General features: G+C 33.1%; 2 protein-coding genes across 6 annotated transcripts; one reads left to right on the forward strand and one right to left on the reverse strand.

Annotated features, from left to right (window-relative positions):
- The first annotated feature begins 51 nt into the window (after positions 1–51).
- LOC123267016 (centrosome-associated protein 350-like) lies at positions 52–11,238 on the forward strand. Of its 2 annotated transcripts, XM_044731493.1 has the most exons (7): positions 52–1,018; positions 1,103–4,254; positions 4,690–4,853; positions 5,011–5,177; positions 5,275–8,281; positions 8,346–8,428; positions 10,339–11,238. In XM_044731493.1, exons 1-7 carry the CDS (start codon positions 548–550, stop codon positions 11,056–11,058), a joined length of 7,764 nt encoding a protein of 2,587 aa, XP_044587428.1. In that variant the 5' UTR covers positions 52–547; the 3' UTR covers positions 11,059–11,238. The 2 variants fall into 2 exon arrangements, with proteins under 2 accessions (XP_044587428.1, XP_044587427.1); XM_044731492.1 differs by having other exon boundaries at positions 52–4,254.
- A 1,053-nt stretch (positions 11,239–12,291) lies between these two features.
- On the reverse strand, positions 12,292–27,975 carry LOC123267015 (mucin-2-like). 4 transcript variants are annotated; one of them, XM_044731491.1, is made up of 4 exons: positions 25,978–27,975; positions 20,668–25,266; positions 12,832–13,562; positions 12,292–12,473 (listed from the first exon to the last, which is right to left on the reverse strand). In XM_044731491.1, the coding sequence occupies exons 1-4, from the start codon at positions 27,742–27,744 to the stop codon at positions 12,401–12,403; spliced, it is 7,170 nt and encodes a 2,389-aa protein (XP_044587426.1). In that variant the 5' UTR covers positions 27,745–27,975; the 3' UTR covers positions 12,292–12,400. The 4 variants fall into 4 exon arrangements, with proteins under 4 accessions (XP_044587426.1, XP_044587425.1, XP_044587422.1 ...); XM_044731490.1 differs by having other exon boundaries at positions 20,668–22,107; positions 22,234–27,975; XM_044731487.1 differs by having other exon boundaries at positions 20,668–27,975.
- Positions 27,976–27,991: the final 16 nt, after the last annotated feature.

Genomic DNA, 27,991 nt, shown 5'->3' on the forward strand with positions numbered 1-27,991 from the left:
CCAATGTTTTATTTTTGAAAACATTCTCAGTCGATAATAATTCGTCATAAAAGTGTAAGTATATATCGTATACATGAGTGCAGGCTAATATGTTTTTATTAATACGGCTATCAGGGTATATGTTTATATTTCGAGTAGTGTAGCAACATTCGTGGTTTGTGGTGGTTAATTTCTCGAAATAATTAAACGGAACAATAAAAACTAAAAATCAAATATAAACAAAAGTTAAAATAATTAATATGAATTAATCTGTGTAAATGAAGTAAAAAAGCATAACATATGCATAATATTTATTGTGAAAAATAAAAATAATAAAATTTCTGAAGTCGCCGGACTGTTAGAAAAGGTTAACGTTCTTAACGTATTTTATGCCGTTGCAACGCCAAATATAATGGAATTCGTTGTTTTTTTCTCATCATAAATATCACTCTTAATTATTATTAATCACTAAATTAATATAATACGTAAAATGTAATTAAATAAAACAAAAAGTAATATAAAAGTAAACATATATTACTATATATGTCAGATAAATTTTATTGATAGAATGAACGATAATGAAGACCTAACTGACAAGCAAAAAAATGATGAATTATTAAATAGGCAAGAAATTATAAATGATAAGGCAAAGTTAGCAGAAACAAAGACAAATCGTAATTTATATTCGACAAAACAAGAATCCAACTTAATTGATAATCAATTAAGTAACTGTCGAGTTCAACCATATCCATTTACATTTATCTCAGCTGTAAAACAAAAATTAGCATTTGCTGTTCAAAGTGAAAATGATAATATAAATAATAAATTACAACAATACTTGATGGTAAATGAAGTTAGAAAAATGGATTTTACAAAGCCATTAAAAATTGTAAAATCACTTCCTAAAACATCTGATTATTCAAATCCGTCTCGTGAAAGCACAGCACAACGAAAAAATCTATCTCCAATTCAATCAATACAACAAGAGGAAATTATTTTAAACAAAGAGAGTAATAAAATTTCTAAAAGTTCGGATCGTGTGAGTAAAAAGTTGGATTTTTTATTGTCACAAGAATTATTGAATGAGGATATTAATTTTAAAACGCCTGATGTTCCATTTCAGTTATTTCCACGAAAAAAATTAGAACACACACGAGATAATTCTCGTGAAAAAGAAAATCGCACTAAAAGAATAAAAAAGGACGATTTAAATTTATCAAGAGAAAGTGATTCACTTGTTGAAGAAACAAAACGTGTAAAACATTCAAAACATGTTTCACGTCGAGATGTAAAAGATTTAGTATCTAATTCGTCAGTAAAAAGTGACCGGCACTCAACGAACTTAATGAAAAATAGTGACCCTGTAAAAAAATCCAAAACAACAAATTTTGGATTATCTAATAAAAAAGATGAGAAAAAAGCAAGATCATCAAGTTTACAATCCGCAAAATTATCAAGAGATAAATCCCTCGAAGCAAGAGGTAAAACTACACGCAGTGAATCAACATCCGATCGTAACTATAAGCTACATGACTATATTACAATTAGAGAAGGTTCAAGATTGTCTAATACTGATTTTCAAAATCAAAATTCAAATGGATTATTGCAAAATGATGATCAACAAAAATATCGTAATTTATTAGATAGTAAACAATTCAAACATCAACTAACTTCTAAAGAATTATACAAAAAAAATTTAGAAAAGAAAAAATTATCTACAAATAAACTTCACCATCGACCAAGTGGAATATCTGTTCATGAATCCCGTTCAGATGACAATGAATTAATTACTAAATCAGATAGCATTTATACAGAATTATCATCTCAACAGATAGAAAATAAAGATGAAAAAATAACTTCAACTAGTAATCAAAATTTAACATCAATTGATGAATTTAATAGTATTAATGGTTTTAAAAAAGTTGATACGACTCAATCATCAGATGAAATATTTTTAGATCCACGTAAAATATCATTTAGAGAACATGGTAATTCTCCACAAGATGATTTTTGTAATTTAGTGACACCTGATTTGAATTTAGTTTATCGGCCTAAGCGAAAAAAAGATTTACGCTGTAAATCTTTTTCAAATGATGATTCAATACAAGGAACTATTAAACAAAAACCTCATTCATCGAATGAAAAACAAGATAATGTGCCTTTATTACACCCAACTGCATTGCACATGCAGTTTCAAGCGGAGTTACATTTGTTTGACTCTTACAATGAATCTATTAGACAAGTTATGGATGTTGAAAATTCGTTATATAATGTTAAACAAAATCAAGAAAGAAAAAAATTACAAATGCAACGATTAATGCATGACACTAATGATAGTCCAATTACAGAAAAAGCTAATGAAATTAATAATGATCATTTGATGTTAAAAGATGATATTACTCCAGAAGAAAATAAAACTAGTGTTCAAGTAGCAGAAGTCCAAACTCAAACAGCAAATGATATTGCTACTCAAACAGAAACTTTATTTACTCGTGATAATAATCAACCGCAGCTGCTACATCGTGAAATAATTCATGCACCTGAATATTCATCAAATCCGCCTAAAATATCATTGAAAACAATTGAATTTGATGATTTTAATCAGTTTGAAGATATTTCACAGCCGAGCAAAATTAGAACAATGTCTGAGATAAGTTTACATGAAACAACATCATCAATAAAAACTGAAACTGGTACTGAAATAAATATATCAACTCGTGATGTCACTTGTTCATTCAACAAAGATATTGATTTAGAAATGGAACAATTAATAAAAGATGAAAAACAAATGTATGATAAAATTGAAATGTTATTCAAATCACGTGAAAAAACTCTACATGATCGTACTAGAAAATTAGTTGAATTAGAAGAGCAAAAACGTGCGCTAAGAGATACCGGACAAGATAGTAGGATCAGTTCTGTAAAGAAGAAACAAAGAGCTTTATTATTGAAATTGCAGCAAGAAAAAGATGAAATGAATCGACTGAAAGAATTGCATAAACTAGCAAGTCAAGAACGAAAATTAATGTTACAAAAACAAAGAAATATGTTCAATCCTCAAATGTCAACTAAAAATTTTTTGACTAAATTAAAACGTAGCGCTGATTGTCAATCACCTAGAAGATTATCAGGCCCAATGAAAGGATATAATATACGAAGTAATAGTTCTATTAGCTCATTAATAGATTCAGATAAATCGCAAATAGATCGATCACAGCTGGATGAAAAACTTAATATTTCTGATGTAAGTGTAAATGATAAAATAAATGAAAAATCATTTCCTGATTTAGAAACTCTAACGTCTTCCAAAATAGTTGATTTGAAGAATAATAAATATCAAAAATATTTTGAAGAATCTAGTAATTCATCACATTTAGAAATATCATCTTCTCAAAAATGTCATCAAATGAGAACACGTAAGTTTGAAGAAAAAATGCCTAAAAGTGATTTATTGTGTTTAAAATCATATCAATTAGATCTCGGATCAAAATTACGAATGTGTCAAAATAGTAATAATAATGTGGCTGTCAATAAACCTGTGGATAATTCACCGGCAATTAAATCTGAGTCTAATACACTTGGAGATTCATCAAAAAAATCTAAACTGAGAGATAAAAGTGATATTATTATTGATGATGATAATCATGAAGTAGTTAAAGGCTTGAAGAAAATGGATAAACCGATGATTTTGGAAAGAGATTCATTAAAAAAATCTCCGTATAATCAGGACTCTAAAGCTAACAGTAAACGCAAGAATACTAAAACTTTGAAAAGTAAGTCATCCACAAATATACTAGCAGAAAATATTTCGAAATCAACGTTGAATCTCCATAGTTCTAATGATATTGTTAAGCATAAACGGTCAAAGTTTGAAAAAGAATTGATGCCGATGGAAGACAAATATCCACAACCTATACTTGAAGAAATAAGTTTAAATGACAGTCAAAATTCATTTCAAGCTCTTGTTAAGCATTCTCGGGTGGTTAAAGAAAAAAATAATAAGCTTTTACGTGATATTGCCAGTGAACGTAAAGCTGCAGAAAACATATCAGCACAACAAATGATTGAAAATAGTTTAATCGATTGTGATAGTTCAAATATAAATATTAAGGACGGAGATTTACAAAATCTTGGAAACATATCGACCAGATCACAAGTAAGCACTTTTACTATTTCACGTCACAGTTCTGGAGATAGCGAAAAGAGTTACTCAAGATCAGTCGTAATTAGATCACAGCAAGATCATCATTTCAAAACATCTAAGAAATTGGAACAGTGAGTACAACTATTATTTTGGGTTTTATCAATTAAATCAATTATATATTTATTTTTTTGTAGCTTTACTTATTCAATTATTTAAAAAATAAATAAATTAACACTTTTGTTATATTTTAACGGCAGTATACATTCTATTAATAAACGTGAAATGCAGTGTATTCATGATAGTCCGAAAGTTTTATAAAAATAGATCTTTAGTAGATTTTGTACCATGCTTAAAATTAAACATTATCAATGCATTTAGTTATTTTAAAATTTCCTCTTGGAATTAACATTTTAAAAAAAGTTCATTTTTTATTTTATTGAAATATTTGTCTTGTGCTTTATAATTTTTTTTTCTTTTTTTTAAATTAATATTAACAGAAAACATTCGAGTTTTATTAATTTTTTTTAATTTTATTGAATTATATTTAAATGAACAAAATATTACAGAGTCTTACATGCACGAGAAGCTGCTCTTAACTCCCGTCGTAATTGTGTAGAAGATTGGATTGCCTGGCATGCAAAGCTCAAAGCAGAAGAAAATCGTGTAGCTCGTATGGAGGAAGCTGCTTTGAAACTTGTCACTGCGACCGCTAATGCTTTTTCTTGTAATGGTAAGTTATTTATCTATTAATAAAGAATGTAGTAGCTTTAAGGTACTTTTTTATTTTATACTATACACTAGAAAATAATTCACTAATTTAAAGGGAAGCTTTTTTTTTGCAAGCCATAAATGTATATTTATTTAATTCAAAACATTTCTTCTTCAAGATACAACAATATCTTCAGATACCAGTGATGTAGAGGGTAGAGTTGAATTACTCGCTGAAAAACTTGCTGAAAGACGCATGGAAATGGTGAAACTTAAAAAGGAAGCTCGAAAGCAAGCGAAGCAAAGACTGAAAGCGCTTGAGGCAAATTTACTTAATCAAATAACTGTAAGTAATTACTAAGAAATATTAAATATTATTTTTAGATACTTAAGAGTCATTATTAATATAGTTTTTTTTTTTTTTTTTTTTTTTTTCAATTTAGAAATATGACACGACGATTAATGAAATGCGGAAGAAATTAGAACAAAAAAGACACTCAATGAAAGAAAGCGATAAACTAGCTATTGAAGCAAAATCAATAGCTGATTTAAAAGTACCTGAGATACCTATTAAACGTATTGAAGAAATTTATAGAAAAAATGATTTATTGCGTTCATGTTTAGAAACAGGATCAATTGGTAATAATTTAATTAATAAATCCAATAGTAATCATAATGATCAATCAACAAACTTACATGTGAGTGATAGTGATGATCAAATAAATCACAGTATTAAAAGGGTTTTAGAAAAAAATAGATCAAGTACATCGACTACAAATTCATCGAAAAAAGTAACGAAGAGTACAAATTTAAATGATAACGAAATGGATGGCAAACAATTATCGACAGCAATGATGTCATCTGATTCAACTGAACGAAAATCTGTTAGTTTTGATAGTAATGAAATTTCTCCTAAATCCAATACTTCAACGTCGATTTATTCACAAAGAACCAATAATACACACAGTGATAAAAAATTATTGGAACATCCATTACACCAAGAAACAAGTGAAAATAATGGAAGTATATTTTCCAGTAAAATTAATTTATTAAACCTTAATAATAATAATCTTAGTGAAGACATAAATACATTGGAAAATGATCTTAAAACGTTGTCAGAATTGGTGTCACGCTTTAGCAAAAAATCACAACCAATATCCAATCAACCTGATAATGAATTAAGTACATTAAAAGATATTACTGAAAACTTATCTAAGTCTGAAGTTGCCCAAGATGAGACAAATGATAAATCAAAAGAACCAGAAGATGCAAGTGATGTGTTAACAATAAAAAGTCCAACATCAAATATACAAACTGCAGTGGAAAGTGTTTCTGATGAAGCATCTACAATATTACCAAGTAAATCAGTAGAATCAAAATTGTCTACTGAAATTGATTTCGAAGCCAAAAGCAAAGAAATTCTTAATGTCGTTGAAAAATCGATTATTTCAGAACACTCTAAATTTTCAGGAAATAATTTTGAAATTACCGGTGCCGCTTTAGAACAAAGTATGTTAAATTTACACAAAGATAATGAAGCTTTATCATCAGATTTTAATTCATTGGAAGGCGACATTAAATCAATTTCTGAAATAATATCAAAAATGACATCTAGTAAAAATTTAAGCATTGCTATTGATAATGTATCATCTTCGGACACTTCACATGATTCTTATTCACCTCAATCATTTCATGTACCTAATTTAGATTTGAAAAAATTAGACCAAAATTCTCAAACAACTACCGAAATAATTGATAGTAACGTGAATGATTCAATAAAAAGTCAAGATGGTAAATTATCTGAACAAGAGTTTGATTATACAACAGAAACTGTCGAAGAAGTTAGTGATAAAATAACAGAATATGATGAAGAATTAGAAAATTCGAATGTGAATAGCAATAAATTCATCGAAGACGTTGAAGATGATAAGATTATGACGGATACTGAAAATAATTATAATAAAGACGCAAAAAATGAAATTTCTACTTCAATGCATTCAAACTCCAATGAATTTAGTCAATCTTCACAAAATGATTCAAGAGAAGAAGAACAAGATGATGACGAAGGTTCTAAAGAGTTTAATGACGATGAGACAGTATCTAATTTATTTAAAGTAGTTTCGCGAGATATCGATTGTCATCAATTGTCTCAATCAAATAAAACTTTTGAACATGAACATGAAGAAAAAAATGTAACAGATTCATATTATCAAAAAGATTTAACAAATGATACCAATACCGAAGAATCTCTATTTATTCCCACTGGAGAGTCAACTAATATACCTGAACTTCAATCTCAACTCCAAAAAACGACGACCGATAGTCTGCAAGAAAACGATAAAAGTCATGGTGATGAATTAGGTGATATTTTAGATATAATTGAACGTGATCAAAATCCGGAACCATTTGAATCAGTCGATATTCTAAGTAAAATAAATTCAAATGATGGTAAAGAAAATAATTCATTTTACAACAATGAATTTAATATGACAACTGACTATGAGCCTGTTTTACAAAAAATAACTGAATCATTACAAAGTTTAGAGAAAAATATTGAAAATCGTACCCGTGATAAAGGATTAGGTAAAGTTGATTGTGTAGAAGAAAAAGATTTGAATTTTAGTGAAGAATTAGAAAAAATTGATTCGAAAGTCGAATTGAATGAATGCCTCGAGGAAGCTTTGGACTTATTAAACGAAGGTAGTGAAGAACATAGTAGGAAACAACTTGACAAAAATAATGACAAATTTATAATGCCTGAAAAATTACAAAGTGACAAATTTAATAAAATAGTTTCACATACAACACAAATAAGAGATCCTGAATATGAAGATATTTCCGAAGAAAGTCTCGAAGTTTCAGAAATTTTAGATAAATCAGAAACTTTTAAATCTAAACCACAAAAATCAAATAAAATAGCTGAAAGATACGAAGCAGTACAACAACCGGACGACGTGTTAAGGATACTCGATGAAATAACTCAAAAATCTTTATCAAGTACAATAAAAGAGCCAGTTAATCGAAAGCCGTTGAATCTTACAGTTCAATCACCTAAGTATTATTCAGATGACATTTCGGACAAGAACTCTGAAATTAAAGAAAATACTGGAGTCATTATAGAAGAAATTGATGATATTAAAAGTCATTTAGAAATTAATTTGAAAAATTTCAATGAACGTAGTAAAATTTTATGTGATAAAAGTGACGCCTCTAATAAAGTTGATGAAGATGGTGATCCTGCTGAAACTCCGAGAGAAATTTCTGAACTTGAAATGGATTCACCGAAAGATCAAAACGAATCGTGTTTAGATATTGAAGTATTAAATGATAATTTATTAGTTAATGATAGAAATAGTAGCAAATTAAAAGAGTTAAAATCTGAGATAAAATCTGATGGTGTCATCACGACTTCAGAGAAAGATATTGAAATGATGATTGATAAGTTACGAGGTAATATTTATTTAATAAACTGTTTAATATTAATTTTTTATTAACCAATAATTATGACTTACAGCTTCACTAAACCAACCAGGACTTGAAGTAGTAGATTTAAATGCAAGGCTTCTTCGAATCGAACAACTACAAATAGAATTACAGGTGAATATATTTAGAACATGTCTATTCATACGTAAAAAACTTTTTTGAATTTTTTTTCTTAAATTTATATTTTTTGCTTTTATCAGTAATTTATCGCAATGGTTAATAATAATAATAATAGAATTTTATTTGCATGACTATTGTCTTTTACAAAGCTTTTACATAATTATATAATATATTAAAAATATCTTTCAACTTTCTTTTTTAATTTTATTTTTTACTTTTCTTAATTTTCTTTTAATTTTGCCCGTTAATGTGGTTGTCCATTTATACCAAACTCCGTGATCCCGCTGCTTTCCTCAGTACCTCTTCAATTTTTCTGAAGACCGTGCACATCCTCACATTAACTTCTCCCTTTAATATCTCTACCATTCTAAGTTCCTCCATCTCACCCTCTACTTCTCTCCATTCATCTAGCATAGCTTTTTCATCATTATTCATCTCATTATATACCCCCTCGCATTTCAGCAGATGAAATAAATCTTCCTCCTTCTTCTTACATATTCTACAACTCAAATCTCTGTAACCTTTTTTTCCCGCTTTCCCGATGTTTCCACAACGTATTCTTGCCCACATTTATTTGTCTTATCCTCTTATTTTATCTTTTTCCGGTAATAGTTCTGATCTTTCGCTATTTTTATCTTCTTATAAATTTTGCAGCACATTGAATTTTCTATCACCTTCTCGTCCTCTTTTCTTCCTTTCTCCGTGATACGCACTATCCCCTCATCTAGTTTTCTCTCTATTTACTCTACTTCCTGCCCCATGTATATCATTTTTATCACCGCTTCACACTCCATTTTTTCTAATGCCTTCCTCATCACCTTTCCCCATTTTGTTGGCTTTCCATTCAATATAAGGTAAAAGCCCCAATAGATGATCACGTACCAGTATATGATCACTCCATGTATCTGTATATCTATATTCACAAATACATGGAGTGATCATATACTGGTACATGATCATCTATTGGGGCTTTTACTTTACCTCTCATCTCTTCCTTCATTACAATCCTCGCAAATTATGCTGGTTTATCTGAGACATGTTTACAAACAAATAAATTTCAAGGTTAGGGAACTGTTGCGGTGTTGTCAAGTGTTTACCGGTAATTCAGAGTGCTATATTTTTTTTAGTCAATTAAATAATTATTAAATGTTAATAATTATTTAATGCGTAAATTTTTCGGAAATTTCCTCAAAAATGTTATTAATTAATTTAAAAATTAATTTTAAGATGCATAACAAAAGTATTTCTATGCATTATTTTTTTTTAGACATTCTTTACACTAGCAGGGTATTTGGATTTCCTTAAACATTTCTCTCTCTGTAACTATATTTCTATCCTCTTCTTTTTTCTCAGCTGACGATAAACGAGTGACAAACATAAAATTTGACTTTAAATATTTCAAAAATTATATCGGTAATGTATTACTATTAAATTGTTTTTATATTTTGCAATAATCCAAGTTTCTTGTGTATAGTTTTTTATCAGTTAAAGTTGGTAGGTTAATATTGAAAAAAAAAATTAAAGTCTCGACAAAAGTTTCTCCGCCATAAGAGCCCGTGTATAAGGAGATGAAATATGTGATTTTTAAAATTTAATATCTAAGTAACTAAACGGTGAATCTTTTTTTAATTTTGGGATTAGATAAATTACGTATTTATTTATACGTATACTTAATTTCAAAGCTCAAAATTGGAAATTATTTTTTACATTAGATTCGCTCGAACCTCCTTAACTCCTCTCCTGAGTCCGCTACGAGTGCGACGTCATCTGCGTACTTCATGGCATATACTCTCTGCTTTCCTATTACTGTTCTACCTTTCTTTATTTCCATTTGCTCCTCCAATCCATCTATGTCGATACCATACATTCGCAATGGTTAATATTAATTTTATATTTTTTTACAGATTAAACAATTGGAAGCGGAAGAAGTGTCTTATTATGTTAGAGAAATTCCAAATAAACCACCACCACCTTACACACCACCTGGAATAGGAAGCCTCTCACCTGAATCATCTCCAACGTTACCACTCGCCATAGTACCAACAAATATTGATGAATTAACAGCTTTTACTGAGAAAGCGACAGTTATTATATTTAACGCTCAACAATCAGGAAAAGATGTGATGTCATTGAAGGTACCACCAGAAATAAACGAATTGAACAATGACACCAATAAAGTAGTTAAAAAAGATCGCGAAGTATACAATACATTTTTGTTTGATCTCTGTAAAGAAGCATTTGCTGAACTTTACCAATCAGATTATGAAAAACCAGGTCCAAGCTGGACTAAACCGAATGTGAAAACAAAACCAGTTATAAAAATTCCAAAAACTATTGATGAATTGAATGAATATGTTAATAAAGAAGTAGCAACATTATTTGGGTTCAAAACAAAATTACAACGTGAGAATATGGTAATGCGATGGAGTAGAAAGCGACGAGATAGAGTTGATGAATTATTAGCTAGAGAAGCTCAAGCTGAAGAAGATGAGTGGACAAAGTTTCACCATGACGAACTAGCTGTAAAAAATGAATTAACTGTAGCAATACTTGATACGTTAATTTTTGAAACGACTAATGTTGTAAAAACAGTCTATGCTAAAAAACGACGAATTATGTTTTAATTTGATTTCTTTTGTTTGTTTGTGTATAGATAAGTGTAGTTCTTTAATTATATTATATTTTGTCATTTTTTTCTGAGACTTCAATGTCATGCTCAAGTACTTATAATTATAATATACCATCATCCGCAGCGAAATATTTAAAACCTAAGACTGATTGCTTTGGGGCCATTTTTCTGTTAAAATTAAATTGAAATTTTTTATTCTACACTCAATTTATTATGAAAAATGGATAATTGTATTGAATATAACTATACATATGTACCTGTATATTTTGTGTATTTTCGTTTTAATTTTCATTGACAATTTTATTTACTTTTACTGTTCTTAACTAAATACTTATCTATCAAATGTGTGTTTTGTTATGATCAAAATTTATTAATGGTAATTCAATAATTTTCAAAATTATTCAACCTGATATTAGCTAGTGTAAATATAAAATTAAATATTAATACTTTTTCACATGTTACATTACTATTATATACGAAATATTAAATAACGATAACAATAAATATTAGAATTATTATGAAAATAATGTTGTTTTTAATTTTAGAAATGTACTAGCCGAACTCCATTGGTATATAATATGTTGCCATGATAATTTCAGAAGAAATACTAGTATAATTTTGGTTGATGTTCATTCTTTGTGTGATCGATGGACTATTTTCAAAAATACTTAATAGGCATACAGTTAACGTTCCCACTTCTCTTTTCGGATGTATGTTCTCCCTGAAATAAGTAAAATTTTCAAAATATAATAATTTGTTTTAAAACATCTCATTAGTACCTTTTCTGGATGTAGTAGTTCTCTTCTTTCTAGATGTTTCCGACCTCGTTGTTATTTCAAATTTTCCCATTGACGTTACAGAAGTCGACGTTATTGTTTTTAATTCTTCTTCTCTTAGTGTGGTTATTGCCTGAGTTGTAGTCAACAAAAACGTTGTCGTCGACGTTTCTTCTTGTAGAATTTTTATCTCCGTTATAGTTGGCAAAAACGTCGTTTCTTCATTAAGTGTTGTTGTTCTCTCAGTTATAGTCAGCGGTAACGTTGCTGTCAACGTTACCTCTTCAGAACTTGAGGTTGTCTCGGTTGCAGTCGGTGGCACTGTTGTCGTAGACGTTTCTTCTTCAAATGTCTTTGTTTCCTCAGTTGTAGTCGGTAGTAACGTTGTTGTCAACGTTACCTCTTCAGAACTTGAGGTTGTCTCGGCTGTAGTTAGCAGCACTGTTGTCGTAGACGTTTCTTCTTCAAGTATTGTTGTTGTCTCAGTTGTAGTCAGCAATAACGTTGTTGTCAACGTTACCTCTTCAGAACTTGAGGTTGTCTCGGTTGTAGTCGGCAGCACTATTGTTGTAGACGTTTCTTCTTCAAATGTCGTTGTTTCCTCAGTTGTAGTCGGTAGAAACGTCGTTGAAGTCTCTTCATTGAGTGCTGTTGATCTCTCAGGTGTAGTCAGCAGTAACGTTGTTGTCAACGTGACCTCTTCAGAACTTGAGGTTGTCTCGGTTGTAGTCGGTAGCACTGTTGTCGTAGACGTTTCTTCTTCAAATGTCGTTGTTTCCTCAGTTGTAGTCGGCAGTAACGTTGTTATCAACGTTACCTCTTCAGAACTTGAGGTTGTCTCGGCTGTAGTTAACAGCACTGTTGTTGTAGACGTTTCTTCTTCAAGTGTTGTTGTTGTCTCAGTTGTAGTCGGTAGAAACGTTGTTGTCAACGTTACCTCTTCAGAACTTGAGGTTGTCTCGGATGTAGTTAACAGCACTGTTGTTGTAGACGTTTCTTCTTCAAATGTTGTTGTTGTCTCAGTTGTAGTCGGTAGAAACGTCGTTGAAGTCTCTTCAGTGAGTGCTGTTGATCTCGCAGGTGTAGCCAGCAGTAACGTTGTTGTCAACGTGACCTCTTCAGAAGTTGAGGTTGTCTCGGCTGTAGTCGGCAGCACTGTTGTCATAGATGTTTCTTCTTCAAGTGTTGTTGTTGTCCCAGTTGTCGTCGGCAGAAACGCCGTTGAAGTCTCTTTATTGAGATCTGTGGTTCTCTCGGGTGTAGTCAGCAGTAACGTTGTTGTCAACGTGACCTCTTCAGAACTTGAGGTTGTCTCGGTTGTGGTCGGCAGCACTGTTGTCGTGGCCGTTTCTTCTTTAAACGTTGTTTTTGTCTCGGTTATAGTTTGAAGAAACGTCGTGGACGTTGCTTCCTTAAGTGTTGTCTTTGTCTCGGTTGTAGTCGGCAGAAACGTTGTCGAAGTTTCTTGTTTAGATGTCGATGATTCCCCGGTTGTAGTAGGTAAAAATGTCGACGTTTTCTCTTCAACTGTTACCTCAGTTGTAGTCAGCAGAACGGTTGTTGCTGTCGTTTCTACCTTTGTTGTTATAGTAGGTGTAGTCGGCAGATCTGTTGTTGTCGTCGTTTCTTCCTTCAATGTTGTTTTTTTCTGAATTGTAGTCGGTAGTATCGTTGCTTTCTTTGCAGTCGTAGTTGGCAGAATCATTGGTGTTGTCGTTTCTTCCTTCAGTGTTGTTATTGTTGCAGTTGTAGTTACCGGTAAAAAATCATCGTATATGCTCTTGCGTTAGTTTCATGCACGATCATGCATGAATATTTGCCAGGAATGACCGTACATAATTATGCAAGGCCAAAGCTCTCATCCCTGTTGAAAATCTCCAATAAGATCCCATCAAAAGCGACAAAAGCCACTTAGAAACCAATAAAATTTATGGGTTTCTAAGTGGCTTTTGTCGCTTTTGATGGGATCCTATTGGAAATTTTAAACCGGGATGTCTGCCCAAGCACAATCATGCTCTTTTATCTCTGGAAAATATTCAGGTATGGACATATGAGCAATAACGATCCTGCACGAGGAAGCATAGTCATGCTCACTATATAAAATAATGCAAAAAAATCAAAATTACAAAAAAAAATTTTTTTTTTATTGTCCTAATATTTAACTAATTAATTATGGTCCCTATTTTTTTTTCTGAAAAATTCCATTTGAGACTCGGCGTTGATGATGTTTGACCGCTGTACCGTCTGGATGTGAAGCAGAAACAATAGTCAATATGGTGTCGTTCTTGTTAGCTAAACTGATTTCTATTTATTGTAAATTTTCTATTGCAAATTACTATTTTATCAATAACCTTCCAGTTTGGTCTGACCGTTTGATTTCTGAAATTCCCGTGTAAAAAAAAAATGTCCCAAAAGTGTCACAAAAATGTCCAAATTGACACAATTTGGGACTATTTTGTGACATTTTTGTGACACCGGATGAAAAATCAAAAATATAAAAGTTAAGCATTTTTAAATTCTCATAAAAATTTTTTTCAAACATGTCATTTTTTCAACTCATTTTGCAAATTGTTCAAGACCAACTCAGAAACATGATCTGTTTCGACGGGGTCAGATATTATAAACAGAATTTAATTTTTGTGACTATTTTGGGATAGATTTGTGACTATTTTAGGACATATTTGTGACTAGATTGGAAAATTTTGTAACTATTTTGGGACATTTTTGTGACTACTTTGGAACATTTTTGTGACTATTTTGGGACATTTTTGTGATTATTTTGAGATACATTTATGACTTTTTTAGAACACTTCATTATTTTAAATTATTTTTATAATTATTAAGGAAAATTATTGCGACTATTTTGAGACATGTTTGTGACTATTTCGAAACATTTTTGTGATTATTCTAGGACACATTTATGACTCTTTTAGAACACTTCACTATTTTAAATTATTTTTATAATTATATTGGATAATTTTTGTGACTATTTTGGGACATTTTTGTGATTACTTTGAGACATGTTTGTGACTATTTTGGAACATTTTTGTGATTTTTTTAGGACACATTTATGACTATTTTAGAACACTTCACTATTTTAATTTATTTTTATAATTATTTTGGGACATTTTTGTGATTATTTTGGGACATGTTTGTGACTATTTTGGTAAATTTTTGTGACTACTTTTGAACATTTTTGTGAATATTTTGGGACATGTTCGCGACTGTAACATTCACAAAAATGTCCCAAAATAGTCACACAAGTGTCCCAAAAGAGTAAAAAAAATGTCCCAAAATAGTCACAAAAATTTTCCAAAATAATTATAAAAATAATTTAAAATATTGAAGTGTTCTAAAAAAGTCATAAATGTGTCCTAAAATAATTACAAAGATGTCCTAAAATAACCACAAAAATGTCCCAAAATAGTCACAAAATTTTTCAAAACAGTCACAAACATGTCCCAAAATAGTCACAAACATGTCCCCAAATACTCACAAATGTGTTCCAAAATAGTTACAAAAATGTCCCAAAACATTTACAAAAATGTTCATTAATAATTATAAAAATAATTTAAAATCATAAAGAGTGTTCTAAAAAACTCATAAAGGTATCCTAAATAATCCTAAATCCTAAAATAATCACAAAAATTTTACATTGTAAAAAAGTAAGTTATTACTATATTTGATGCCTTCTATGACTAATAGAAGCACGATCATCCATGTAAAGATTGAAAAGTCGTGCATGAACTTGTGCGATTAAGTAAGACTTTGTATGATCATAAATGATTTTTGTTTGACCAAGCTTGATCATGCATGATAATTTCAATTTTAATTTTTCACGTACCCAGAATAATCGAGCTCGATCTAGTAGTAAGAATAATTTAATTACTCACGAGTTCGCTTGACTGTGTACAATTATTTATGATCATGCATGATTCATGCTCGTTTAGCCTAATCATGCATGATTATTTTTACTACTACCCGGGAAAAAATGATCAGGACTGATCAGACCTGTTCATATCTGATCAGGCCTGTTCATGTATGATCAGGCCTGAAATTAGGCCTGATCAGACCTGTCCATGCCTGATCATGTCTGTTCATGTCTGGAGTGTTAAATACGCTCAGACCTGATCAGACCTGATCAAGCCTGTTCATGCCTGCTCATATCTGAAGCATTAAATACGCTCAGACCTGATCAGATCTGATCAAGCCTGTTCATGTCTAAAGCGTTAAATACGCTCAGACCTGTCCATGTCTAATCATGTCTGATCTAGCCTAAAATAGATAAGGATTAAAACTCCATATATCAGCTGACAAGAACTGTTCATGCATGATTTGCCCTCTTAAATGATATTTTAAGTCTGGAAGAAAAATTTTATCGAACTATAGACTGCAGTTCTATTTTCAAAATTAATTTGTTCCATATGACGTATCAGTTTCTATCCCCTTATAAATTTTAAATGTACGACTTTCATCTCAAATTTCGGCTTATATAAGCATGAACTTTTTAATTTTCCATGCCAAAACGATGATTTTTAATGATGAATTTTGACGCAGTGACATAAAATTTTTTACTGTGTTCTATTGAATACGCGAAAAATAAGATTATTTATTAGAAGTTTGAGTTTGATAGCGTGAAAATACCAAAATATATCAGTTGATATCGATAGGCGATAAGTCCTTTCAAGGTGTCTGTTATTATTTTAAGCTACCGCCTTGGTCCATTGCAGTAGTGTCAAAAGCTGCTAAATTGTAGAACACACAAATAATTTTTCATTTCCTATACGTTTTAATTAAAAAAAACTTCAATTTTAAAAGAAAACAATAAAATTATAATTGCGGAATAAACCTTGAAGAAATTTTTTTTTACTTTACAGAGAACCATATGTTAATGGATCGAAAAAAATACATAGCCGTCCCAAATAAATCACTCTAATATACACAATAAAAAATTTTGCGTCATTGCGTCAAAAAATTTTGTGTTAAAAATTTTTGTGTTAAATATTTAACACTTTTATGTGTAAATTTAACATTTATTTTGTTAAATTAACACAAAAAAGTGTTAAATATTTAACATAAAAATTTTTATCACGAAATTTTTTGACTCTATGACGCGAAATTTTTTACTGTGTATAATTAATTATTAATAATTAATAAATTAAGTATAGAACTCCGTTAACTATAAGGACAAGTCATGTATAAAATTTAAATTACTTAAAGTAGTTTGAAAGGTACGCCGGAGTTTATATGAGTCATTGGGTCAACAGGTAAAGTATCAGTCTGAAGAGCGCAACGTACATGGTTCGAATCCCCGTCGGCACCAATTTTTTTTTTTTTTTATGGACCTGATCGAGTCAGACATGAACATGCCTGGCCAGGTCTGAAGACCCGGTCGTTTTTCATATCTGATCAGACCTGAAGACTCATGCTTGTTCATATCTGATCATTTTTTCCCGGGTAGAGAATATACTTGCTACAGAATTTCTTAGACTAAGAATTTTTTCACAATTCAAGATAATCAAATTCATCAAAATGATGTTCTCAAACCAAGAATTTCTCTTGTAAAACAAGTTTATTTTTTTAGTTTATATAAGTTGTTTCCACATTATGTTGCGCATTAAAAAATTTTACTAGTACAATCACAAATTGTTCTGAAACAAATCACAGTATCGTTTTCGAATCTACAATAATGTTGTCAGTCCAGAAATAATAGCTAATTATCGGTAAAAGTAAATTGTTACTCCACTATCAAAAAGATAGTTTTATTCTTTTGTATAATCTATTTCAGTCTCCACTCCGGCTCCCTGTTTAAAAATATTGATTGAAAAGAATTGAAAATGATGAAATTTAAATTCTTTTCAATAATTTAAATTCTTTTATTTGTATATATAGTTATAAACTTTGCATGGAGTGACCGCTTTTCAATTCTTTTCAATCAGTATTTTTAACCAGGGCTAAACTAAAAATATTTTTTTTTTATTACAAATGCATGCATATGCAAGCTTAATTAAGTATAACCATGTACAGTGCCTTATACAGTGCGCGTCATTGATTCCCCTGTTTAAAATTTCCAATAGGATCCCATCAAAAGCGACAAAAGCCACGTAGAAACCCATAAATTTTATTGGTTTCTAAGTGGCTTTTGGCGCTTTTGATGGGATCTTATTGGAGCTTTTCAACAGGGTCATACCGGTTAAAAATTTTATGGTAAAATAGAAAAATCGAAGGTTGGCAATAGCCTAATCGGCTAAGTACCTGCATTTCAAAAGAGTGGGACCAGGGTTCGATTCCGGCGCGCACCAATATTTTTCAATGATTATAAACTAAGAATATGTGCGTTTCATTGCCAGCCTCTGTACCAGTCGGGTTTTCTGTGGTTTTCCCATATAGTTATGGAGGTAAAATGTCATTATAGAAGTACCTCCATACTATTTAAGACCGTAATGCAAATGCAGGTACTGATTATAACGCGTAAATCGGCCACAGTCGCAGCACATGTGTGTCGGGCATGAAAGAAAAAATCCCGACATGCAGGGGGGTGGGGACGAAAAAAGTGGTTGAGAGTTATAATGACGGGGTTGAGAGATTATATTACGGAGAAAAAAGTGGAGAGACAATAATTCCCCACCCTCCCTTGTAAAACACTCTACAGTGATACAAGTAAAATCATCCTCAATTATAACCTCAATTAGAAAAATCGAAATTTCGACATCTGTAAATAAAGAAATCCATAAAAGGAAAATCTTTATAAGCATCAATTTAAACAAAATTGAAAAAATAATGCACTGAAAATAAATAACTCAAAATATCAATCACGATTAAAATAGAAATCAAAAATATCAGTAATTAAAATAATTACACTTTACAAAATAAATAATAGTAATTTTATAATATTAAAAAAAAAAGACAACAATATAATTAGATAAATTTAAAATTTATCAATTATAAATATAAACATTGAATAAAATAAAATGAACTGAATTCAGACAAGTCAGTAAAAAGACATTTGAATATTTATGTTTATAAAAATATTGACAGTTATTAACATGCGAACTCTTAAACAATAGACATCTATAAATATAAACTAGGAAATTTAAAAACCCGTAATTTTAGACATCTGTAAATTTTGATTTCTATAAATTCATAAATTAAAATAAAAATACAATTGAATATATAATTGCTTGCAATTTATGAGGTTATAAAAAATTAAAACAAAACTTCTATAATGCTCGAGAGCCCTCGACTACAACCCTTGGATGCTTACGGAGTCGGTTCTCCAGGAGGTCGCGAATCAGGCAGCGGCGAGATTCCCCACGCTCCAAAAAATAACCTAGACAATTTTTAAATAGCGTGTGTATTTCTTCAGACGGACGTTGTATATGTTCCCTACAATTTTGCATTCTGTTATAATTTTGTTTTTAATATTATTTTTTTTAATATTTGATTACAATTTTTTCTTACGTCGTGGACGCTTATTTTTAACTGTAAACAAAGAATTTTATAAAATAAAGCAGAAACAGAAAAATAAAATAACCATTTGAAAAATTGACATGTGTATGAAGATTCAAAACTGTACATAAATTTTTATATTTAATTAAAAACTATATGTAAAAAATAGGTTATTTTTTGCAGTACAAAGAATCCATCCACTGCCTGATCCGCAACTTCCTGGAGGACGATAAACCTCCATGTGTAGCTAACTTTGATAAACACGACACTCGTTATTTAAGAATTGTCTATAGGTTATTTTTTGGCGCGCGGAGAATTTCGCCGCTGCCTAATCCGCATCCTTCTGGAGAACCGACTCCGTAAGCATCTAAGGGTTGTAGTCGAGTGCTCTCGAGCATTATAGAAGTTTTGTTTTAATTTTTTATAACCTCATAAATTGCAAGCAATTATATATTTAATTGTATTTTTATTTTAATTTATGAATTTATAGAAATCAAAATTTACAGATGTCTAAAATTACGGGTTTCTAAATTTACTAGTTTATATTTATAGATGTCTATTGTTTAAGAGTACGCATGTTAATAACTGTCAATATTTCTATAAATATAAATATTCAAATGTCTTTTTACTGACTTGTCTGAATTTAGTTCATTTTATTTTATTCAATGTTTATATTTATAATTGATAAATTTTAAAATTATCCAATTATATTGTTGTCTTTTTTTTTTTAATATTATAAATTTACTATTATTTATTTTGTAAAGTGTAATTATTTTAATTACTGATATTTTTAATTTCTATTTTAATCGTGATTGATATTTTGAGTTATTTATTTTCAGTGCATTATTTTTTCAATTTTGTTTAAATTGATGCTTTTAAAGATTTTCCTTTTATTGATTTCTTTATTTACAGATGTCGAAATTTTGATTTTTCTATTTTACCATAAAATTTTTAACCGGTATGAATTAATGATGCGCACTGTATGACCATTTACAATCACAATCAACCATGTGCGCTCAAGTCTGATGATTCTCGGTGAGTGGAAAATTATTATGCATGATCAAACTCGAATCATGCATGATCAAATTTAGTCAAGCAAGGATCGTGTATGATCATACAAAGTTACATTCGGTCAGGTAGAAAAACGTACGACTTTTCGATCCCTACTGTGTAAGATTAAGCATGACTATGTATGAATCATGCTTGATTCATTATGGTTGAGCATATGTAATTGAGTATAAGTACGCACGCTTATGCATGATCATGTACGATTCGTGCTCAGTCGTGTATGAGAATGCCCAAGTCATGAATAGTAAAGCATATTAATGCATGTTGATTTCTTCCGGAGTTAGCAAAACGGATGTTGTCATCGTTTCTACCTTAAGTGTTGTTGTTTTTGAAGTCGTAGGCGGCAAAACCGTTGAAGTTATCGTTTCTACTTTGAGTATTGTTGATATTGGAACTGTAGTCGGCAAAACTGTTGTTGTTCTCGTTTCTTCCTTGAAAGATGTCGTTTTGGAAGTCGTAGTCGGGAAAATTAGTGTTGTTTCAAGCTTTTGTGTTGTCGGTGTCGGAGTTGTAGTCGGCTGACTTGTCATTCTCAAAGTTGTAGTTGGAGAAATAGTTTTTGTCGTTTCTTTCTTTAGTGTTGTTGTCTTAAGAGTTGTAGTTGGTAAAAATGTTGTCGTTTCAATTATCCGTGTAGTCGTTTTTGGAGTTGTAGTTAGCAAAACTTTTGTTGTCGTTGCTTCTTTCAGTATGGTCGCTTTTGGACTTGTAGACAGCTGAACTGAAGATATCGATTCTCCTTTTACTGCTGTAATCGGCTGGATAGTTGTCGTTTCTACTTGAAGCATTGTCGTCTTTAGAGTTGTAATTGGCAAAATTGTTGTCGTTTCTGGAGTTGTAGTCGGCTGAACTGCTGTCATCGTTTCTACCTCTTGTGTCGTTGTTTTTGGAGTTGTAGTTGGCTCAACTGTTGTTGTCGTTTCTACTTTGAGTGTTGTAGTCTTTAGAATTGTAGTTGGCAAAACTGTAGTCGTTTTTGGAGTTATAGTTGGCTGAACTGTTGTTGTTGTTCTTTCTACCTTGGGTGTTGTCGTCTTAAAAGTTGTAGTTGGTAAAATTGTAGTTGTTTTTGAAGTTGTGGTTGGTTCAATAGTTGTTGTCGTTTTCGGAGTTGTAGTCGGCTGAACTGTTGTTGTCGTTTCTACCTTGGGTATTGTTGTCTTCAGAGTTGTAGTTGATAAAATTGTAGTCATTATGGGAGTTGTAGTCGGTTCCATTGTTGTTGTCGTTTTCGGAGTTGTGGTCAGCTGAACTGTTGTTGTCGTTTCTACCTTGGATGTTGTTGTCTTCCGATCTGTAGTTGGTAAAATTGTAGTCGTTTTGGAAGTTGGAGTCTGTTCGAATGGTGTTGTCGTTTTCGGAGTTATGGTCGGCTGAACTGTTGTTGTCTTCAGAGTTGTAGTTGGTAAAATTGTAGTCGTTCTGGGAGTTGTACTCTGTTCGATTTTTGTTGTCGTTTTCGGAGTTGTGGTCGTCTGAACTGTTATTATCGTTTCTACCTTGGGTGTTGTTGTTTTCAGAGTTGTAGTTGGTAAAATTGTAGTCGTTTCGGGAGTTGTGGTCGGTTCAATTGTTGTTGTCGTTTTCAGATTTGTAGTCAGCTGAACTGTTGTTGTCGTTTCTACCATGGGTGTTGTAGTCTTAAAAGTTGTAATTGGTAAAATTGTAGTCGTTTTTGAAGTTGTGGTTGGTTCAATAGTTGTTGTCGTTTTCGGAGTTGTAGTCGGCTGAACTGTTGTTGTCGTTTCTACCTTGGGTATTGTTGTCTTCAGAGTTGTAGTTGATAAAATTGGAGTCATTCTGGGAGTTGTAGTCGGTTCCATTGTTGTTGTCGTTTTCGGAGTTGTGGTCGTCTGAACTGTTATTGTCGTTTCTACCTTGGGTGTTGTTGTCTTCAGAGTTGTAGTTGGTAAAATTGTAGTCGTTTCGGGAGTTGTGGTCGGTTCAATTGTTGTTGTCGTTTTCAGAGTTGTAGTCAGCTGAACTGTTGTTGTTGTTCTTTCTACCTTGGGTGTTGTCGTCTTAAAAGTTGTAGTTGGTAAAATTGTAGTCGTTTTTGAAGTTGTGGTTGGTTCAATAGTTGTTGTCGTTTTCGGAGTTGTAGTCGGCTGAACTGTTGTTGTCGTTTCTACCTTGGGTATTGTTGTCTTCAAAGTTGTAGTTGATAAAATTGTAGTCATTCTGGGAGTTGTAGTCGGTTCCATTGTTGTTGTCGTTTTCGGAGTTGTGGTCGTCTGAACTGTTATTGTCGTTTCTACCTTGGGTGTTGTTATCTTCAGAGTTGTAGTTGGTAAAATTGTAGTCGTTTCGGGAGTTGTGGTCGGTTCAATTGTTGTTGTCGTTTTCAGAGTTGTAGTCAGCTGAACTGTTGTTGTCTTCAGAGTTGTAGTTGGTAAAATTGTAGTCGTTCTGGGAGTTGTACTCTGTTCGATTTTTGTTGGCGTTTTCGGAGTTGTGGTCGTCTGAACTGTTATTGTCGTTTCTACCTTGGGTGTTGTTGTCTTCAGAGTTGTAGTTGGTAAAATTGTAGTCGTTCTGGAAGTTGTAGTCTGTTCGATTGTTGTTGTCGTTTTCGAAGTTGTGGTCGGCTGAACTGTTCTTGTCTTCAGAGTTGTAGTTGGTAAAATTGTAGCCGTTTCGGGAGTTGTGGTCGGTTCAATTGTTGTTGTCGTTTTCAGAGTTGTAGTCAGCTGAACTGTTGTTGTCTTCAGAGTTGTAGTTGGTAAAATTGTAGTCGTTCTGGGAGTTGTGGTTGGTTCAATAGTTGTTGTCGTTTTCGGAGTTGTGGTCGTCTGAACTGTTATTGTCGTTTCTACCTTGGGTGTTGTTATCTTCAGAGTTGTAGTTGGTAAAATTGTAGTCGTTTCGGGAGTTGTGGTCGGTTCAATTGTTGTTGTCGTTTTCAGAGTTGTAGTCAGCTGAACTGTTGTTGTCTTCAGAGTTGTAGTTGGTAAAATTGTCGTCGTTCTGGGAGTTGTACTCTGTTCGATTTTTGTTGTCGTTTTCGGAGTTGTGGTCGTCTGAACTGTTATTGTCGTTTCTACCTTGGGTGTTGTTGTCTTCAGAGTTGTAGTTGGTAAAATTGTAGTCGTTCTGGAAGTTGTAGTCTGTTCGATTGTTGTTGTCGTTTTCGAAGTTGTGGTCGGCTGAACTGTTCTTGTCTTCAGAGTTGTAGTTAGTAAAATTGTAGCCGTTTCGGGAGTTGTGGTCGGTTCAATTGTTGTTGTCGTTTTCAGAGTTGTAGTCAGCTGAACTGTTGTTGTCTTCAGAGTTCTAGTTGGTAAAATTGTAGTCGTTCTGGGAGTTGTGGTTGGTTCAATAGTTGTTGTCGTTTTCGGAGTTGTGGTCGTCTGAACTGTTATTGTCGTTTCTACCTTGGGTGTTGTTATCTTCAGAGTTGTAGTTGGTAAAATTGTAGTCGTTTCGGGAGTTGTGGTCGGTTCAATTGTTGTTGTCGTTTTCAGAGTTGTAGTCAGCTGAACTGTTGTTGTCTTCAGAGTTGTAGTTGGTAAAATTGTCGTCGTTCTGGGAGTTGTACTCTGTTCGATTTTTGTTGTCGTTTTCGGAGTTGTGGTCGTCTGAACTGTTATTGTCGTTTCTACCTTGGGTGTTGTTGTCTTCAGAGTTGTAGTTGGTAAAATTGTAGTCGTTCTGGAAGTTGTAGTCTGTTCGATTGTTGTTGTCGTTTTCGAAGTTGTGGTCGGCTGAACTGTTCTTGTCTTCAGAGTTGTAGTTGGTAAAATTGTAGCCGTTTCGGGAGTTGTGGTCGGTTCAATTGTTGTTGTCGTTTTCAGAGTTGTAGTCAGCTGAACTGTTGTTGTCGTTTCGATCTTGGGTGTTGTGGTCTTCAGAGTTGTAGTTGGTAAAATTTTTGTCATTTTGGGAGTTGTAGTCTGTTCGATGGTTGTTGTCGCTTTCAGAGTTGTGGTCGGCTGAACTGTTGTTGTCTTTAGAGTTGTTGTTGGTGAAATTGAAGTCATTTTTGGAGTTGTTGTCGGTATAACTGTTGTTGTTGTTCTTTTCAGAGTTATCGTCGGCTGAACTGTTGTTGTCGTTTCGACCTTGGGTGTTGTGGTCTCCAGAGTCGTAGTTGGTAAAATTGTAGTCGTTCTGGGAGTTGTGGTCGGTTCAATTGTTGTAGTTTTCGGGGTTGTAGTCGGCTGAACTGTTGTTGTCGTTTCTACCTTAGGTGATGTTGTCTTCGTCGTTTTAGTTGGTAAAATTGTAGTCGTTCTGGGAGTTGTAGTCGCTTCGATTGTTGTTGTCGTTTTTGGCGTTGTCGTCGGCTGATCTGTTGTTGTCATTTCGACCTTGGGTGTTGTGGTCTTCAGAGTCGTAGTAGGTAAAATTGTTGTCGTTTTTGGAGTTGTGATCGGTCCAATTGTTGTCGTTTTCGCGGTTGTAGTCGGCTGAACTGTTGTTGTCGTTTCTACCTTAGGTGATGTTGTCTTCAGAGTTGTAGTTGGTAAAATTGTAGTCGTTCTGGGAGTTGTAGTCGTTTCGATTGTTGTTGTCGCTTTCAGAGTTGTGGTCGGCTGAACTGTTGTTGTCGTTTCGACCTTGGGTGTTGTTTTCAGAGTTGTAGTTGGTAAAATTGTAGTCGTTTTGGGAGTTGAAGTCGGTTCGATTGTTGTTGTCGTTTTCGGAGTTGTAATCAGCTGAACTGTTGTTGTCGTCAGAGTTGTAGTTGGTAAAATTGTAGTCGTTTTTGGAGTTGTGGTCCGTTCAATTGTTGTTCTTGTTGGTTTCGGAGTTGTGGTCTGCTGAACTGTTGTTGTCGTTTCTACCTCGGTTGTTCTCTTCAGAGTTGTAGTTGGTAAAATTGTAGTCGTTATTGAAGTTGTGGTTGGTTCAATTGTTGTTGTCGTTTTCGGAGTTGGAGTCGGCTGAACTGTTGTTGTCGTTTCTACCTCGGGTGTTATTGTCTTCAGAGTTGTAGTTGGTAAAATTGTAGTCGTTTTTGGACTTGTGGTCGGTTCGATTGTTGTTGTCGTTTCTAGATCGGGTGTTGTTGTCTTCAGAGTTGTACTTGGTAAAATTGTAGTCGTTTTGGGAGTTGTGGTCGGCTGAACTGTTGTTGTCGTTTCTACCTTGGGTGTTGTTTTCAGAGTTGTAGTTGGTAAAATTGTAGTCGTTTTGGGAGTTGTAGTCGGTTCGATTGTTGTTGTCGTTTTCGGAGTTGTGGTCGGCTGAACTGTTGTTGTCTTTAGACTTGTAGTTGGTAAAATTGTAGTCGTTTTAGGAGTTGTGGTCGGTTTAATTGTTGTTGTAGATTTCGGAGTTGTAGTCGGCTGAACTGTTGTTGTCGTCAGAGTTGTAGTTAGTAAAATTGTAGTCGTTTTGGGAGTTGTAGTCGGTTCGATTGTTGATGTCGTTTTCGGAGTTGTGGTCAGCTGAACTGTTGTCGTCAGAGTTGTAGTTGGTAAAATTGTAGTCGTTTTGGGAGTTGTAGTCGGTTCGATTGTTGTTGTCGTTTTCGGAGTTGTGGTCAGCTGAACTGTTGTTGTCTTTAGACTTGTAGTTGTCAAAATTGTAGTCGTTTTTGGAGTTGTTGTAGGTTTAACTGTTGTTGTTGTTGTTTTCGGACTTGTGGTCGGCTGAACTGTTGTTGTCGTTTCAACCTTGGGTGTTGTTGTCTTCAGAGTTGTAGTTGGTAAAATTTTAGTCGTTTTGGGAGTTGTAGTCGTTTCGATTGTTGTTGTCGTTTTCGGAGTTGTGGTCAGCTGAACTGTTGTTGTCGTTAGAGTTGTAGTTGGTAAAATTGTAGTCGTTTTTGGAGTTGTTGTAGGTTTAACTGTTGTTGTTGTTGTTGTTTTCGGACTTGTGGTCGGCTGAACTGTTGTTGTCGTTTCAACCTTGGGTGTTGTTGTCTTCAGAGTTGTAATTGGTAAAATTGTAGTCATTTTAGGAGTTGTGGTCGGTTCAATTGTTGTTGTCGTTTTCGGAGTTGTGGTCGGCTGAACTGTTATTGTCGTTTCTACCTTGGGTGTTGTTTTCAGAGTTGTAGTTGGTAAAATTGTAGTCGTTTTGGGAGTTGTAGTCGGTTCGATTGTTGTTGTCGGCTGAACTGTTGTTGTCTTTAGACTTGTAGTTGGTAAAATTGTAGTCGTTTTAGGAGTTGTGGTCGGTTCAATTGTTGTTGTAGATTTCGGAGTTGTAGTCGGCTGAACTGTTGTTGTCGTTTCTACCTCGGGTGTTGTTGTCTTCAGAGTTGTACTTGGTAAAATTGTAGTCGTTTTTGAAGTTGTGGTTGGTTCAATTGTTGTTGTCGTTTCTAGATCGGGTGTTGTTGTCTCCAGAGTTGTACTTGGTAAAATTGTAGTTGTTTTGGCAGTTGTGGTCGGCTGAACTGTTGTTGTGTTTTTTACCTTGGGTGTTGTTGTCTCCAGAATTGTAGTTGGTAAAATTGTAGTCGTTTTGGGAGTTGTGGTCGGTTCAATTGTTGTTGTCGTTTCAGGAGTTGTAGTCGGTTCAATTGTTGTTGTTGTTGGTTTCGGAGTTGTGGTCGGCTGAACTGTTGTTGTCATTTCTACCTTGGGTGTTGTTGTCTTCAGAGTTGTAGTTGGTAAAATTGTAGTCGTTTTGGGAGTTGTAGTCGGTTCGATTGTTGTTGTCGTTTTTGGAGTTGTGGTTAGCTGAACTGTTGTTGTCGTCAGAGTTGTAGTTGGTAAAATTGTAGTCGTTTTTGGAGTTGTTGTCGGTTTAACTGTTGTTGTTGTTGTTTTCGGAGTTGTGGTCGGCTGAACTGTTGTTGTCGTTTCAACCTTGGTTGTTGTTGTCTTCAGAGTTGTAGTTGGTAAAATTGTAGTCGTTTTTGGAGTTGTTGTCGGTTTAACTGTTGTTGTTGTTGTTTTCGGAGTTGTGGTCGGCTGAACTGTTGTTGTCGTTTCTACCTTGGGTGTTGTTTTCAGAGTTGTAGTTGGTAAAATTGTAGTCGTTTTGGGAGTTGTAGTCGGTTCGATTGTTGTCGTCGTTTTCGGAGTAGTAGTGGGCACATTTGTTATTGTCGTAATTTCTTTTTCAAATTTCGTTTTTATTAGAGTTGTCGGCAACATTGTCTTCGATTTTTTAGGGTACATAGTCTGTTGTGGCGGAACAGGAGGAAGAGGGGGTGCAGGTGGGAGTTGGGGGAGGGGCGCTACCGAAGGGAGTGGTGGAGCAGGTGGAAGAGGCGGAAGTGGTGGCAGTGGCGGAAGTGGTGGTAGAGGCGGAAGCGGCGCAGGAGGTGCTGGTGTCGCAGGTTTTTTCTTTTTCGGAGGTTTAGGTTTTGGTGGCGGTGGCGGTTTAGATTTGGGTGGTGGAGGCTTTTCAGGTTCAGACTTTGGTTGGTCATAATACACGTAGTCATATTCTTGGTAATCAGATGGAAATAACCAATCTCGTATCATACTTCCTAGGAGAAAGCATCGCCTCTGAACTTCATTCTTAATCAATGTTATATTTTTCTGTAATTGGTTTTCTCTGTCATATTCTTCGGTTGATGATTTCTCTCTACTGGACCGGATAACCAATTCATTTAATCTTCTGGTTTGCGCACTGAACGCTGTAGTAAATTGATTCCGTGAATTTCTGGTAGTGAAGATTCTAATTTCTTCTTTGGGAAACTTAAAGTACTTTGAATCTGGTCCATATAAC

Source organism: Cotesia glomerata, linkage group LG6, assembly GCF_020080835.1.
Source record: "Cotesia glomerata isolate CgM1 linkage group LG6, MPM_Cglom_v2.3, whole genome shotgun sequence".
NCBI classification, from domain to species: domain Eukaryota; kingdom Metazoa; phylum Arthropoda; class Insecta; order Hymenoptera; family Braconidae; genus Cotesia; species Cotesia glomerata.

Excerpts from the sequence above, each read along its gene's own strand:
- LOC123267016 (XM_044731492.1), top strand. The coding sequence starts at position 548 with ATGAACGATAATGAAGACCTAACTGACAAGCAAAAAAATGATGAATTA. Across the intron at positions 4,854-5,010 it reads TAATGCTTTTTCTTGTAATG|ATACAACAATATCTTCAGAT; the intron begins GTAAGTTATTTA and ends TTCTTCTTCAAG. Across the intron at positions 8,282-8,345 it reads GATGATTGATAAGTTACGAG|CTTCACTAAACCAACCAGGA; the intron begins GTAATATTTATT and ends TATGACTTACAG.
- LOC123267015 (XM_044731487.1), bottom strand. The coding sequence starts at position 27,744 with ATGATACGAGATTGGTTATTTCCATCTGATTACCAAGAATATGACTAC. Across the intron at positions 13,563-20,667 it reads CAAAAACAACAACACTTAAG|GAAGAAACGACAACACCAAT; the intron begins GTAGAAACGATG and ends ACAACACTGAAG. Across the intron at positions 12,474-12,831 it reads ACAACATTTGAAGAAGAAAC|ACTTCAACGACGTTTCTACC; the intron begins GTCTACAACAAC and ends CTCAATGAAGAG.